The sequence below is a fragment of the Bos grunniens genome, chromosome 10, assembly GCF_055505025.1.
Source record: "Bos grunniens cultivar Pamir isolate PY7600 chromosome 10, Bosgru_T2T1.0, whole genome shotgun sequence".
NCBI lineage: Eukaryota > Metazoa > Chordata > Mammalia > Artiodactyla > Bovidae > Bos > Bos grunniens.
This window is the reverse complement of record NC_141174.1, coordinates 77,027,666-77,041,430: the sequence shown is the minus strand read 5'-3', so window position 1 is coordinate 77,041,430 and position 13,765 is coordinate 77,027,666. Positions and strand designations below refer to the sequence as shown.

At 45.0% G+C, this 13,765-nt stretch overlaps 1 protein-coding gene across 1 annotated transcript; it reads right to left on the bottom strand.

Annotated features, from left to right (window-relative positions):
• Positions 1-10,616: 10,616 nt before the first annotated feature.
• LOC147364986 (ribonuclease 7-like) lies at positions 10,617-11,244 on the bottom strand. The gene has a single exon (XM_086318881.1). The coding sequence runs from the start codon at positions 11,121-11,123 to the stop codon at positions 10,617-10,619; it is 507 nt and encodes a 168-aa protein (XP_086175007.1). The 5' UTR covers positions 11,124-11,244.
• Between the last annotated feature and the right edge of the window lie 2,521 nt (positions 11,245-13,765).

Genomic DNA, 13,765 nt, shown 5'->3' with positions numbered 1-13,765 from the left:
TGTATCCTCATGACTAAATTCAATGTGTGTGTCTTTGATAGAAATGTCAAGGAATTGTTGCCCTGTTATTCATATTGTACCTTATTAGGTGGCACATAACATTTAGACATTTGCCCTGTTAAATATGTGATTTGCTTTGATCATTTATTAAGGTAGTGTCTGCAAGGCTTCTATATATAGTGACTATTTTCCCTTTTGTGATTAGTAAGTGTTGGGGGAGACAGTACTTTGAAACTATGTCAATATCCTGCTCTTCATCAAACTTTCAACTTATTCATTTATTTATTGTACAAGTGTAGCCTCATGGTTTCTCACTTTTTTAGTAGTTTATATTATCTATTATTTTCTTTATTTATTTTGATGCTCAAATTGTCACAGATTTGGCCATTGGGAGCCCCTTAAACTGACTTCTGTGTCCTTTTGACATGTCTCCACCATTCTTTGGGTACTTCCTTGCTTTTTTGGCACAAAATATTCTAGTCTCCTCTTTTGTGCTCCATGTCCTGGCCCTGGGGTCAGCCATTTCTTCAGGAAGCCCTTTCTCCAAGGTTCTTTTAAGGATAGTTATGGTATTTAAAAGTCAAGTTCTGGCTAAAAGCTAAGAATGCTTGTCACTCTTGGGGTGTTGCTATTTCTAGACTCTTTGAATGAACAGATAGAGGGACTTTATGAATGTAAGTTCACACACAGATTTACATCTCCATTTTATATCAGCATTGAAAATTATGACTAGTCATTGTCTGTTCAAGTTTCAATCCACCACCACAAGTTTCCTTCTAGTTTCTTGTCTTCTACACTAGGAACTCTCATTCCTAAATGAGAAAACTGGGTCAGATTTTTCTTTAAATAATTGTGTATTCCTAAAAAGTTCCAGAAAGTGTCACAGTGGCATGGGGATTGTTTTGAGCTGAAGACATTTGGGAATTAATTGGCAAGCACAGGATAGTGCTTTCTCTGTACTCCCCTTATATCTCTGAATATACCGAAGGCATTTAATTTTATCATAACAAGATAGGAAATTGTGTGAAATTGTGTGAAAATACACAAAATCCATTTCTTGCTGATCTGTGACGGGGATTCAGCAGGGGAAATATGGGGAGTGGGTGTAGGTGAGAATTTTCCCCTCTGTGTATATCTGTATTTCTGGACTAATGTATGTGAATGATTTGTTCCACAGTCAGTTGTTTAGTTGCTAAGTCATGTCCAACACTTTTGCAACCCCATAGACTGTAGCTCACCAGGCTACTCCCTCCATGAGATTTCCCCTGTGAGAATATTGGAGACAGTTGCCATTTCCTTCTCCCGGGTATCTTCCTGACCCAGGGATCAAACCTGCATCTCCTGAGTTGGCAGGTGGATTCTTTACCACTGAGCAAACCAGGTAGAACTGAATGCAGTTGGTGAATAGATTCATAAAAGCAAACTTGGCACTGTGAAACACATAAAAGTCTTAAGAAAATAGATTTGATATTGAGATTATACATTGTCTTTCTTCCTGGGAAATATAAGCAGATTTTTAGAAGAAGAAATACTTACAAAGAAAAAATTTTTAACTGAGGGAGATCTTAGATATCATCTTTCAACACTTTTTCATTTCTCAGAAAATAATACTAAAGACCATAGAGATCACGACTTAGCCACAGTCACCACAGGGTCCAGTGAGGGAAGTCTGCTGGCCCAGCTGGTAGAGGGAGTTGGAGTTCCGTAATCACATACTTTTCCTCATACACATGTATGCAAGTGGGAGATACCCTCTCCTATTCATAGGAAATGCCCAGAGCCCTGCTGATATTTGCCTTTCTAGCTTCCTTAGGAGAAATAGAATTACATAAAACATAAAAGCAGTTGAATTTGGAGCAAATCCCGGAAAACAAGCAAGATTAAGGATTAGCCCTTCTGGAGAAGTGAAACACTCAGGTCAGGGAATGAAAACACAGGCTGGATCTGATTGCAATGAGGGAAGGCATCAGGACTGTTTAATTCAAAGTTCAAAGCAGGTCAGCCAATAGGTCAAGACACTCAACTTAGTGATCCCATAATAGACCTCACTTAAGTAAATGTGAGACTTATCCCCTAAACTCGATAAAGCTGACTCACTTCACCTTAGATGCTGGCATGACTTCCCAACTCACGTGATTTGTCTCTTGACAATCAGATCAGATCAGATCACATCAGTCGCTCAGTCGTGTCCGACTCTTTGCGACCCCATGAATTGCAGCACGCCAGGCCTCCCTGTCCATCACCAACTCCCGGAGTTCACTGAGTCTCACTTCCATCGAGTCAGTGATGCCATCCAGCCATCTCATCCTCTGTCGTCCCCTTCTCCTCTTGCCCCCAATCCCTCCCAGCATCAGAGTCTTTTCCAATGAGTCAACTCTTCGCATGAGGTGGCCAAAGTACTGGAGTTTCAGCTTTAGCATCATTCCTTCCAGAGAAATCCCAGGGCTGATCTCCTTCAGAATGGACTGGTTGGATCTCCTTGCAGTCCAGGGGACTCTCAAGAGTCTTCTCCAACACCACAGTTCAAAAGCATCAATTCTTCAGCGCTCAGCCTTCTTCACAGTCCAACTCTCACATCCATACATGACCACAGGAAAAACCATAGCCTTGACTAGACGAACCTTTGTTGGCAAAGTAATGTCTCTGCTTTTGAATATGCTATCTAGGTTGGTCATAACTTTCCTTCCAAGGAGTAAGCGTCTTTTAATTTCATGGCTGCAGTCACCATCTGCAGTGATTTTGGAGCCCAGAAAAATAAAGTCTGACACTGTTTCCACTGTTTCCCCATCTATTTCCCATGAAGTGATGGGACCGGATGCCATGATCTTCGTTTTCTGAATGTTGAGCTTTAAGCCAACTTTTTCAATCTCCACTTTCACCTTCATCAAGAGGCTTTTTAGTTCCTCTTCACTTTCTGCCATAAGGGTGGCGTCATCCGCATATCTGAGGTTATTGATATTTCTCCCTGCAATCTTGATTCCAGCTTGTGTTTCTTCCAGTCCAGTGTTTCTCATGATGTACTCTGCATATAAGTTAAACAAACAGGGTGACAATATACATCCTTGACGTACTCCTTTTCCTATTTGGAACCAGTCTGTTGTTCCATGTCCAGTTCTAACTGTTGCTTCCTGACCTGCATACAAATTTCTCAAGAGGCAGATCAGGTGGTCTGGTATTCCCATCTCTTGAAGAATTTTCCACAGTTTATTGTGATCCACACAGTCAAAGGCTTTGGCATAGTCAATAAAGCAGAAATAGATGTTTTTCTGGAACTCTCTTGCTTTTTCCATGATCCATTGGACATTGGCAATTTGAACTCTGGTTCCTCTGCCTTTTCTAAAACCAGCTTGAACATCAGGAAGTTCACGGTTCACATATTGCTGAAGCCTGGCTTGGAGAATTTCGAGCATTACTTTACTAGCGTGTGAGATGAGTGCAATTGTGCAGTAGCTTGAGCATTCTTTGGCATTGCCTTTCTTTGGGATTGGAATGAAAACTGACCTTTTCCAGTCCTGTGGCCACCCCCCACCTAAACAATATCTCCCACCACAGGGCACAGCAGGAAAAGCTGGAAAGCTAGAAGGGGATTATTTCACAATGAGAAATTATAGCTGTTTTGGAGTCCATTCCAAGAATGGGTTCGTCACCCACGGCACACCAGGCGGCAATGTAGTGAGAACCGTGCTCTGGGAGTCCGGGACCTGAGACTGGAGCTGAGCTGATATTCCAGCTGCCAAGATGCATCCGTCTGACCTTGGGACCGCTCTGGCCCTCAGTCTACTCAGGTGTGTAAAGCTTGTGTGCAGTTCATCCTTGAGTTCAAGGTCACTGTCTACATCTTTTATGAGTTGAAGTGTTTTCCGTGGCATCAAGAGACTTCTACCCTGGCCTGCATTTTATTTCTGTGCCATCTCCTGTCTCCTCCTGGCCACATGGAGAAATTTGCCCTTTTCTAAACACACGGTGTGGAGAAGGCAATGGCACCCCACTCCAGTACTCTTGCCTGGAAAATCCCATGGACAGAGGAGCCTGGTAGGCTGCAGTCCATGGGGTCGCGAAGAGTCAGACACGACTAAGTGACTTCACTTTCACATTTCACTTTCATGCATTGAAGAAGGAAATGGCAACCCACGCCAGTGTTCTTGCCTGGAGAATCCCAGGGATGGGGGAGCCTGGTGGGCTGCCGTCTATGGGGTTGCTGAGAGTCAGACACGACTGAAGTGACTTAGCAGCAGCAGCAGCAGCAGCAAACACACGGTGCTTTGCCAAATGTGTCTAGTATCTCTTTCTGGCCTTTTTTCTGAATTGCCCTTCCTCTACTCCTAATGATGGGGTGGGAACCCTATTTATGCTTAGAAGTGTTCCCCAGGGAACTCTTTGCTCTGGAACCTTCACCGACTCCCCCTCACTCCACCCCATTCCTCTTGTTGCTTTCTGATAACTCCATCCTCACCTCTCCTAGAGTTCTTCTCAAGGTCTGGTTTGTATTACGACTTGAGAGGCTGCTTCTGTTGGGGAGAATTCTCAGCACTTGTGTCTTAAATAAAAGTCTGTGATTTAGTTTCTTAGCCCCTCTTAGAAGACAAGTATGTGGCTCTGGGGGAGACTGCAGATCTGACATTCCTAGAGCCCTCAGGTGCCCTGCCCTCCTCTCTTACCAGCTGTTTTCTTTCACACAGGCGTCCTGGTCAACAATTAATGCCCCTGTGATAAGTCACCAGAAGAACTGGCACAAGTGGCTATCCCTGATATAAAGGGTGGGGTCACTAGGGCTTGTTCTAGGGGAGAAGCAGGGCCAGGAAGGGGAGCGGCTTTCCTAAAATAGTTGAAGCCCAGAGACCACTGAACAACCCAGGTTAATTAGATAATTAAATAAGCAGATCTTCTTCAATCAGGAACAGCAGACACCCAAGTCTTTCTTTTCTCAGATATCCTGGGCAATGTCTGACCTCACATTAAGAAGACCTAGGACTGGGAATTGGAGTGGGAAAGGACATATGGAGAATGTGTGTGTCCTTGGGCTGAGGAAATAGTGATAATGTGAAAAGGCTGGGAGGTGGAAGCAGGAGACGGGGGCCCAGCCCTGTGTGCACCCAAGTCCAGACTATGGACTGCACCTGGCGGGTCACAAGGGAGTCAGCCACCCTCTGGGAAAGGGCAGCCTGTGCTCAGGTGTTGGAACCCCTCCCCACTTTTAACTTTTGACTGCACCCCGTGTCTTGTGGGATCTTAGTTTCCTGACCAAGAATGGAACCTTGACTCTTGGCAGTGAAAGGACAGAGTCCTAACCATTGGTCCACCAGGGAATTCTGGAACCCCTTTCTTTCCCAGTTTGGGCTGCTGGCTGTATGAGGGTGGGATGGACAGGAAGAGACAGGGGAAGTCCTGTAAAATGGGGATCATCAACAGGGACCTGCACAGCCTTGAAAGCTTTTTACCTTTCTGCAGTTGATTTGTCTTGAGAGGTAAAGTGTTGGGGTGTCAGCAGGAGGTGGAAATTAGGAGAAGACTGTACAGCCCCCGGGGAAGGGGCTGCTCAGTAAAGGTTGATAAATGCAAAGCTTTGTGACAGGCTTGATGGGCCACTTGGGCTGTTTGACTCCTCGGGAACTCCCAAATTACCTCCATCCACGGTGACCTCTGTCTCCATGGAGTTGGCTTCAGAGGACCCAGAATCCAGAGCCCCACTCCTGAAGAGGAGCCAGGAAAACTGTATAAGCTGGGAGAGGGGCAAGTGCCCTACCCGAAAGGAGAGTGTGGGGGTGTGGGTGGGCCTGGCCACAGCCTCTCTAAGGAGGTTCTTTGGGGCCCGGGGCCCAGTGGTGTGGTAAAGTAGTTCTAACCTTCCTGGGCTGCCTCTGAACTTAAGGGGATTTCAGGGGTTAATTTCCAAGCATTCTGTGAAGGGAACAAACATGGACTTCCCTTCACTTTCTCACTTGGGCCTGGGATCAGCCAGTCGCTGATGTGGCTTCATGATGTGATGTGGTCTCAGGAGCCTGCCTTGAACACACCACCCTCACAAGCATGAAGCCTGGGGCCCTGGATAGTTCAGTCATGTTTGGTGACAGGAAGAGTGTGGATATTGCAAAGAGTGGTAGGAACCCTGACACTACACAGTCCCTTCTCCAGGAGGACAAGCTCAGGATCCCAAGGGCTTGGGTATGTCAGTCATATTCAAACTTTTCGAGGCTCAAGACACCATCCACTTGCTTCTCATTTGCCTACAACTGGATGTCCTCTGCAACATCATCCACTTTACACTCAGGCTTATCATCAGTCTTCTTGGAGAGATACCAGAGTGTCAGGAACTCTATACCACTATTCAGAAAAAAAATAAAAAATCCATGTATATCCACTCTGGTCAAATGAAGTTGCTTAATACAAAGATCAAAGTCTTATTCTGTGTTTGCAAATAAGGCTTAATTCAGTTTTACTGGGTTTTAGATGGTTTTGGATTCTTAAGGAGGAAAGTAAAAGAAGAGAAAAGCCAGGAGCTTCTGCATAGAGATGTGGAAGAGATAAGCAGGGGAGGAAGCTCAGAGAGGGAGGCTGAGATCTGGAGGAAGGAACTTTTATGAGGAAATTGTATTCCTGTCCCTCCTATGCCCCTAAATATTCTCCTTTTGCTTAAATGTTTGAGAATCAACTCTTAAGCATTCATGTCCAAACACTTTCAGTGTCTGAGTCCGAATGGAGGGAAGGGAAAGGAAAAGTTCCCAGAGGATGAGATCTTAAGCTGGAGATCCCTGACACCTACTCCCTGCCTGCATCCTCTTGCCCAGTTCTCCACTCTGACCTATCATAGGCCAGTGTTAGAGCTGGGGAAGAGACCTAGTTTAGGAACAAGAATAGCTCTTTGCATAAATCCAAAGACTCATTTTCCAATTCTTCCCCCCACCCCCTGCCTTGTCATGCTGCCATGAAAAAATGGGTTAAGGGAGAGAAGTATGAGGAACAAACCAGGAATCTACACCCCTAAGTTTTCTGAGGATAGTTCAGTTCAGTTCAGTTCAGTTCAGTTCAGTCACTCAGTCCTGTCCGACTCTTTGCGACCCCATGAATTGTAGCACGCCAGGTCTCCCTGTCCATCACCAACTCCCGGAGTTCACTCAGACTCACATCCATCGAGTCAGTGATGCCATCCAGCCATCTCATCCTCTGTCATCCCCTTCTCCTCCTGCCCCCTATCCCCCCCCAGCATCAGAGTCTTTTAAAATGAGTCAACTCTTCACATGAGGTGGCCAAAGTACTGGAGTTTCAGCTTTAGCATCATTCCTTCCAAAGAAATCCCAGGGCTGATCTCCTTCAGAATGGACTGGTTGGATCTCCTTGCAGTCCAGGGGACTCTCAAGAGTCTTCTCCAACACCACAGTTCAAGAGCATCAATTCTTCGGTGCTCAGCTTTCTTCACAGTCCAACTCTCACATCCATACATGACCACTGGAAAAACAATAGCCTTGACTAGATGGACCTTAGTTGGCAAAGTAATGTCTCTGCTTTTCAATATGCTATCTAGGTTGGTCATAACTTTTCTTCCAAGGAGTAAGCGTCTTTTAATCTCATGGCTGCAGTCACCATCTGCAGTGATTTTGGAGCCCCCCAAAATAAAGTCTGTCACTGTTTCCACTGTTTCCCCATCTATTTCCCATGAAGTGATGGGACCGGATGCCACGATCTTCGTTTTCTGATGTTGAGTTTTAAGCCAACTTTTTCACTCTCCACTTTCACTTTCATCAAGAGGCTTTTTAGTTCCTCTTCACTTTCTGCCATAAGGGTGGTGTCATCTGCATATCTGAGGTTATTGATATTTCTCCCGGCAATCTTGATTCCAGCTTCTGCTTCTTCCAGCCCAGAATTTCTCATGATGTACTCTGCATGGAAGTTAAATAAGCAGGGTGACAATATACAGCCTTGACGTACTCCTTTTCCTATTTGGAATCAATCTGTTGTTCCATGTCCAGTTCTAACTGTTGCTTCCTGACCTGCATACAAATTTCTCAAGAGGCAGATCAGGTGGTCTGGTATTCCCATCTCTTTCAGAATTTTCCACAGTTTACTGTGATCCACACAGTCAAAGGCTTTGGCATAGTCAATAAAGCAGAAATAGATGTTTTGCTGGAACTGTCTTGCTTTTTCAATGATCCAGCAGATGTTGGCAATTTGGTCTCTGGTTCCTCTGCCTTTTCTAAAACCAGCTTGAACATCTGGAAGTTCACGGTTCACGTATTGCTGAAGCCTGGCTTGGAGAATTTTGAGCATTACTTTACTAGCATGTGAGATGAGTGTAATTGTGTGGTAGTTTGAGCGTTCTTTGGCATTGCCTTTCTTTGGCATTGGAATAAAAACTGATCTTTTCCAGTCCTGTGGCCACTGCTGAGTTTTCCAAATTTGCTGGCATATTGAGTGCAGCACTTTCACAGCATCATCTTTCAGGATTTGAAATAGCTCAACTGGAATTCCATCACCTCCACTAGCTTTGTTCGTAGTGATGCTTTCTAAGGCCCACTTGAGTTCACATTCCAGGATATCTGGCTCTAGGTCAGTGATCACACCATCGTGATTATCTGGGTCGTGAAGATCTTTTTTGCACAGTTCTTCTGTGTATTCTTGCCATCTCTTCTTAATATCTTCTGCTTCTGTTAGGTTCATACCATTTCTGTCCTTTATCGAGCCCATCTTTGCATGAAATGTTCCCTTGGTATCTCTAATTTTCTTGAAGAGATCTCTAGTCTTTCCCATTCTGTTGTTTTCCTCTATTTCTTTGCATTGATCACTGAGGAAGGCTTTCTTATCTCGCTATTCTTTGGAACTCTGCATTCAGATGCTTCTCTCTTTCCTTTTCTCCTTTGCTTTTCCCTTCTCTTCTTTTCACAGCTATTTATAAGGCCTCCCCAGACAACCATTTTGCTTTTTTGCATTTCTCTTCCATAGGGATGGTCTTGATCCCTGTCTCCTGTACAATTTCATGAACCTCAGTCCATAATTCATCAGGCACTCTGTCTATCAGATCTAGTCCCTACAATCTATTTCTCACTTCCTCTGTATAATCATAAGGGATCTGATTTAGGTCATACCTGAATGGTCTAGTGGTTTTCCCTACTTTCTTCAATTTCAGTCTGAATTTGGCAATAAGGAGTTCATCATCTGAGCCACAGTCAGCTCCTGGTCTTGTTTTTGCTAACTGTATAGAGCTTCTCCATCTTTGGCTGCAAAGAATATAATCAGTCTGATTTCGGTGTTGACCATCTGGTGATGTCCATGTGTAGAGTCTTCTCTTGTGTTGTTGGAAGAGGGTGTTTGCTATGACCAGTACATTTTCTTGGCAAAACTCTATTAGCCTTTGCCCTGCTTCATTCCGTATTCCAAGGCCAAATTTGTCTGTTACTCCAGATGTTTCTTGACTTCCTACTTTTGCATTCCAGTCCCCTATAGTGAAAAGGACATCTTTTTGGGGTGTTAGTTCTAAAAGGTCTTGTAGGTTTTCATAGAACCGTTCAACTTCAGCTTCTTCAGCGTTACTGGTTGGGGCATAGACTTGGATTACTGTGATATTGAATGGTTTGCCTTGGAAACGAACAGAGATCATTCTGTCGTTTTTGAGATTGCATCCAAGTACTGCATTTCGGACTCTTTTGTTGACCATGATGGCCACTCCATTTCTTCTGAGGGATTCCTGCCCCAGTAGTAGATATAATGGTCATCTGAGTTAAATTCATCCATTCCAGTCCATTTGAGTTCGCTGATTCCTAGAATGTTGACATTCACTCTTGCCATCTCTTGTCCGACCACTTCCAATTTGCCTTGATTCATGGACCTGACATTCCAGGTTCCTATGCAATATTGCTCTTTACAGCATTGGATCTTGCTTCTATCACCAGTCACATCCACAGCTGGGTATTATTTTTGCTTTGGCTCCATCGCTTCATGCTTTCTGGAGTTATTTCTCCACTGATCTCCAGTAGCATATTGGGCACCTACTGACCTGGGGAGTTCCTCTTTAAGTATCCTATCATTTTGCCTTTTCATACTGTTCATGGGGTTCCCAAGGCAAGAATACTGAAGTGGTTTGCCATTCCCTTCTCCAGTGGACCACATTCTATCAGACCTCTCCACCATGACCCACCCATTTTGGGTGGCCCCACGGGCATGGCTTAGTTTCATTGAGTTAGACAAGGCTGTGGTCCTAGTGTGATTAGATTGAGTAGTTTTCTGTGAGTATGGTTTCAGTGTGTCTGCCCTCTGATGCCCTCTTGCAACACCTACCGTCTTACTTGGGTTTCTCTTACCTTGGGCGTGGGGTATCTCTTCACGGCTGCTCCAGCAAAGCGCAGCCGCTGCTCCTTACCTTGGACGAGGGGTATCTCCTCACCGCTGTCCCTTCTGACCTTGAGCGACTGAACAGAACTGAAGTTTTTTGAGGGTGAGATTCCAGTAAAACAGAAACAAAAATTTGAGAGATCACCATCTTTCTGGAGCTTAGACTAGTAAGGTATCACCTGAACTCCCCAGACCCCCATCCTCTCAGAAAAACCTGAGCTAGAAAGGGCCCCAAGAGATATCACAAGAGAACAAGCTGAGCAGAGGAGGAGTGGTCCAGAGGCCTGGAGAGGGAGTTACGGCAGGACCCAAGGCCAAGGAAAGATAGAAATATTAAGGCCCTTGTCCAGATGGACAGGAACCAGCTTGAATTTCTTAGAGTACTTTTTCTCAGGAGGCTCACAGGCCACAATATAAGAAGCATTCCTTTCCTCCTCATTGTACTTGCAGTCTGGGTATTTCTCTGAGGTGAGCTTACACTCAATCAGGGATACAGGCATCTGGCTCTGGTGGCAGTTATTACGGCCATTCTTGCAGGCTATGTTGGGCATCTGACAACTGGTGGTCACACTGGAGAAGGACTCATGCAGGAAGGTTTTGAGGTCTTTGCAGCGTTTGGAGAACTTGTTGATTTTGTGCATCGTGGCACTGCAGCCTTGAGGACTGGGCTGCACGTGCTGAGTTTCAAACCACTGAGCTGGGGTCATGTTCCCAGGCCTGGCACTGACTGCGTCCTCGGCCACCCACAGCTCCAGCAGCAGGAGCAGCAGCAGAGGGCAGAATCCTGCTCTGGCTGGCGCCATCTCTCTTAGGGGGCACAGTTAGAAGGGAGGACTGGGGTCTCTGGGGATGGAGAGCAGGAGGTGAAAATTAGCCCTCCTGAACCTGTTCCTTCCAGCTGATGACCGTTTCCCTCCCCCTCTGTCTCCTTCCTCCCTCTGCCTGTGTCTTTCTCTTTCTCTCTTCTCCGTGTGCCCACAGCTGCTATGACTCCACCCCATAGACCTAGCGCTCTGTTCCTCTCCTTCATTCATTCTGTCCCTTATGCCTCCCACTCCTTGCTCCATCTCTTCTCTCTCTGTGTCCTTCTCTCTGTGTCCCTGAGTCCCTGTGTCCCTATTTGTTTCTCTGTCTTATCCACTCCATGACTCCATCCCCATCTCCTCCAGAGCCCCATTTTGTGCTCCCAGCCCCCAGCATCTCTCTCCTCTCTCCTGTGTGTGTCTTCACCCCTCCACATTGAGTCCCTTTGTCCACCTTGTCATTCACCTGAGGGTATACTTATCTGAGTAGAACCCATCCCTTCCCTGTCTTCTCTCCCCACCCACTGCAGGCCTCACCTCCTCAACAAGTCCTTGTGCTGTGGTGCCTGCCCAATCACACACACCTCCCCTCTGCTGGGACTCAGATCTCTGAGGGCCTCTTCTTACTACAAACTTCTTAAGAGCTGGCCTGACCTGTGGTGCTTCTATTTGCGGGCCTGGATCAGGAGGTATATCAGTTCAGTTCAGTTGCTCAGTTGTCTCCGACTCTTTGCAACCCCATGGACTGCAGCATGCCAGGCCTCCCTGTCCATCACCAACTCCCAGAGTTTACTCAAACTCATATCCATTGAGTTGGTGATGCCATCCAACCATCTCATCCTCTGTCATCCCTTTCTCCTTCTGCCTTTAATCTTTCCCAGCATCAGGGTTTCTTCAAATGAGTCAGTTCTTTGCATCAGGTGGCCAAAGTGTTGGAGTTTCAGCTTCAGCATCAGTCCTTCCAATGAATATTCAGGACTGATCTCCTTTAGGATGGACTGGTTGGATCTCCTTGCAGTCTAAGGGACTCTCAAGAGTCTTCTCCAACACCACAGTTCAAAAGCATCAGTTCTTCAGTGCTTGGCTTTCTTCACAGTCCAACTCTCACATCCATACATGACCACTGGAAAAACCATAGCTTTGACTAGACTGACCTTTGTTGGCAAAGTAATGTCTCTGCTTTTTAATATGCTGTCTAGGTTGCTCATAACTGTTCTTCCAAGGAATAAGCATCTTTTAATTTCATGGCTGTAGTCACCATTTACAGTGATTTTGGAGCCCCCCAAAATAAAGTCTGTCACTGTTTCCATTGCTTACCCATCTATTTGCCATGAAGTGATGGGATAGGATGCCATGATCTTAGTTCTCTGAATGTTGAGTTTGAAGCCAACTTTTTCATTCTCCTCTTCTACTTTCATCAAGAGGCTCTTTAGTTCTTCACTTTCTGCCATAGGGTGGTGTCATCTGCATATCTGAGGTTATTGATATTTCTCCTGGCAATCTCGATTTCAGCTCGTGCTTATCCAGCCAGTGTTTCTCATGATGTACTCTGCATATAATTTAAATAAGCATATAAGTTAAATGCAGTACTTGGATGCAGTCTCCAAAATGACAGAATGATCTCTGTTCTTTTTCAAGCCAAACCATTCAATATTAGAGTAATCCATGTCTATGCCCTGACCAGTAATGCTGAAGAAGCTGAAGTTGAATGGTTATATGAAGACATACAAGACCTTCTAGAACTAACACCCAAAAAAGATGTCTTTTTCATTATAGGGGACTGGGATGCAAGGGTAGGAAGTCAAGGAATACTTGGAGTAATAGGCAAATTTGGCCTTGGAGTACAGAATGAAGCAGGGCAAAGGCTAATAGAGTTCTGCCAAGAGAACACACTGATCAGAGCAAGCACCTTCTTCCAACAACAGAAGAGAAGACTCCACACATGGACATCACCAGATGGTTGACACTGAAATCAGATTGATTGTATTCTTGGCAGCCAAAGATGGAGAAGCTCTATACAGTCAGCAAAAACAAGACCAGGAGCTGACTGTGGCTCAGATGATGAACTCCTTATTGCCAAATTCAGACTGAAATTGAAGAAAGTAGAGAAAACCACTAGACCATTCAGGTATGACCTAAATCAGATCCCTTATGATTATACAGTGGAAGTGAGAAATAGATTTAAGGGCCTAGATCTGATAGACAGAGTGCCTGAAGAACTATGGACAGAGGTTCATGACATTGTACAGGAGGCAGGGATCAAGACCATCCCCAAGAAAAAGAAATGCGAAAAGGCAAAACAGCTGTCTGAGGAGGCCTTACAAATACTGTGAAAAGAAGAGAAGCTGAAGGCAAAGGAGAAAAGGAAAGCTATACCCATTTGAATGCAGAGTTCCAAAGAATAGCAAGGAGAGATAAGAAAGCCTTCCTCAGTGATCAATGCAAAGAAATAGAGAAAAACAACAAAATGGGAAAGACCAGAGATCTCTTCAAGAAAAATACAGATACCAAGGGAACATTTCATGCAAAGATGGGCACAATAAAGGACAGAAATGGTATGGACCTAACAGAAGCAGAAGATATTAAGAAGAGGTGGGAGGAATACACAGAAGAACTATGCAAAAAAGATCTTCACAACCCAG

Coding starts and splice junctions, on each gene's coding strand:
- LOC147364986 (XM_086318881.1), bottom strand. CDS start 11,123: ATGGCGCCAGCCAGAGCAGGATTCTGCCCTCTGCTGCTGCTCCTGCTG.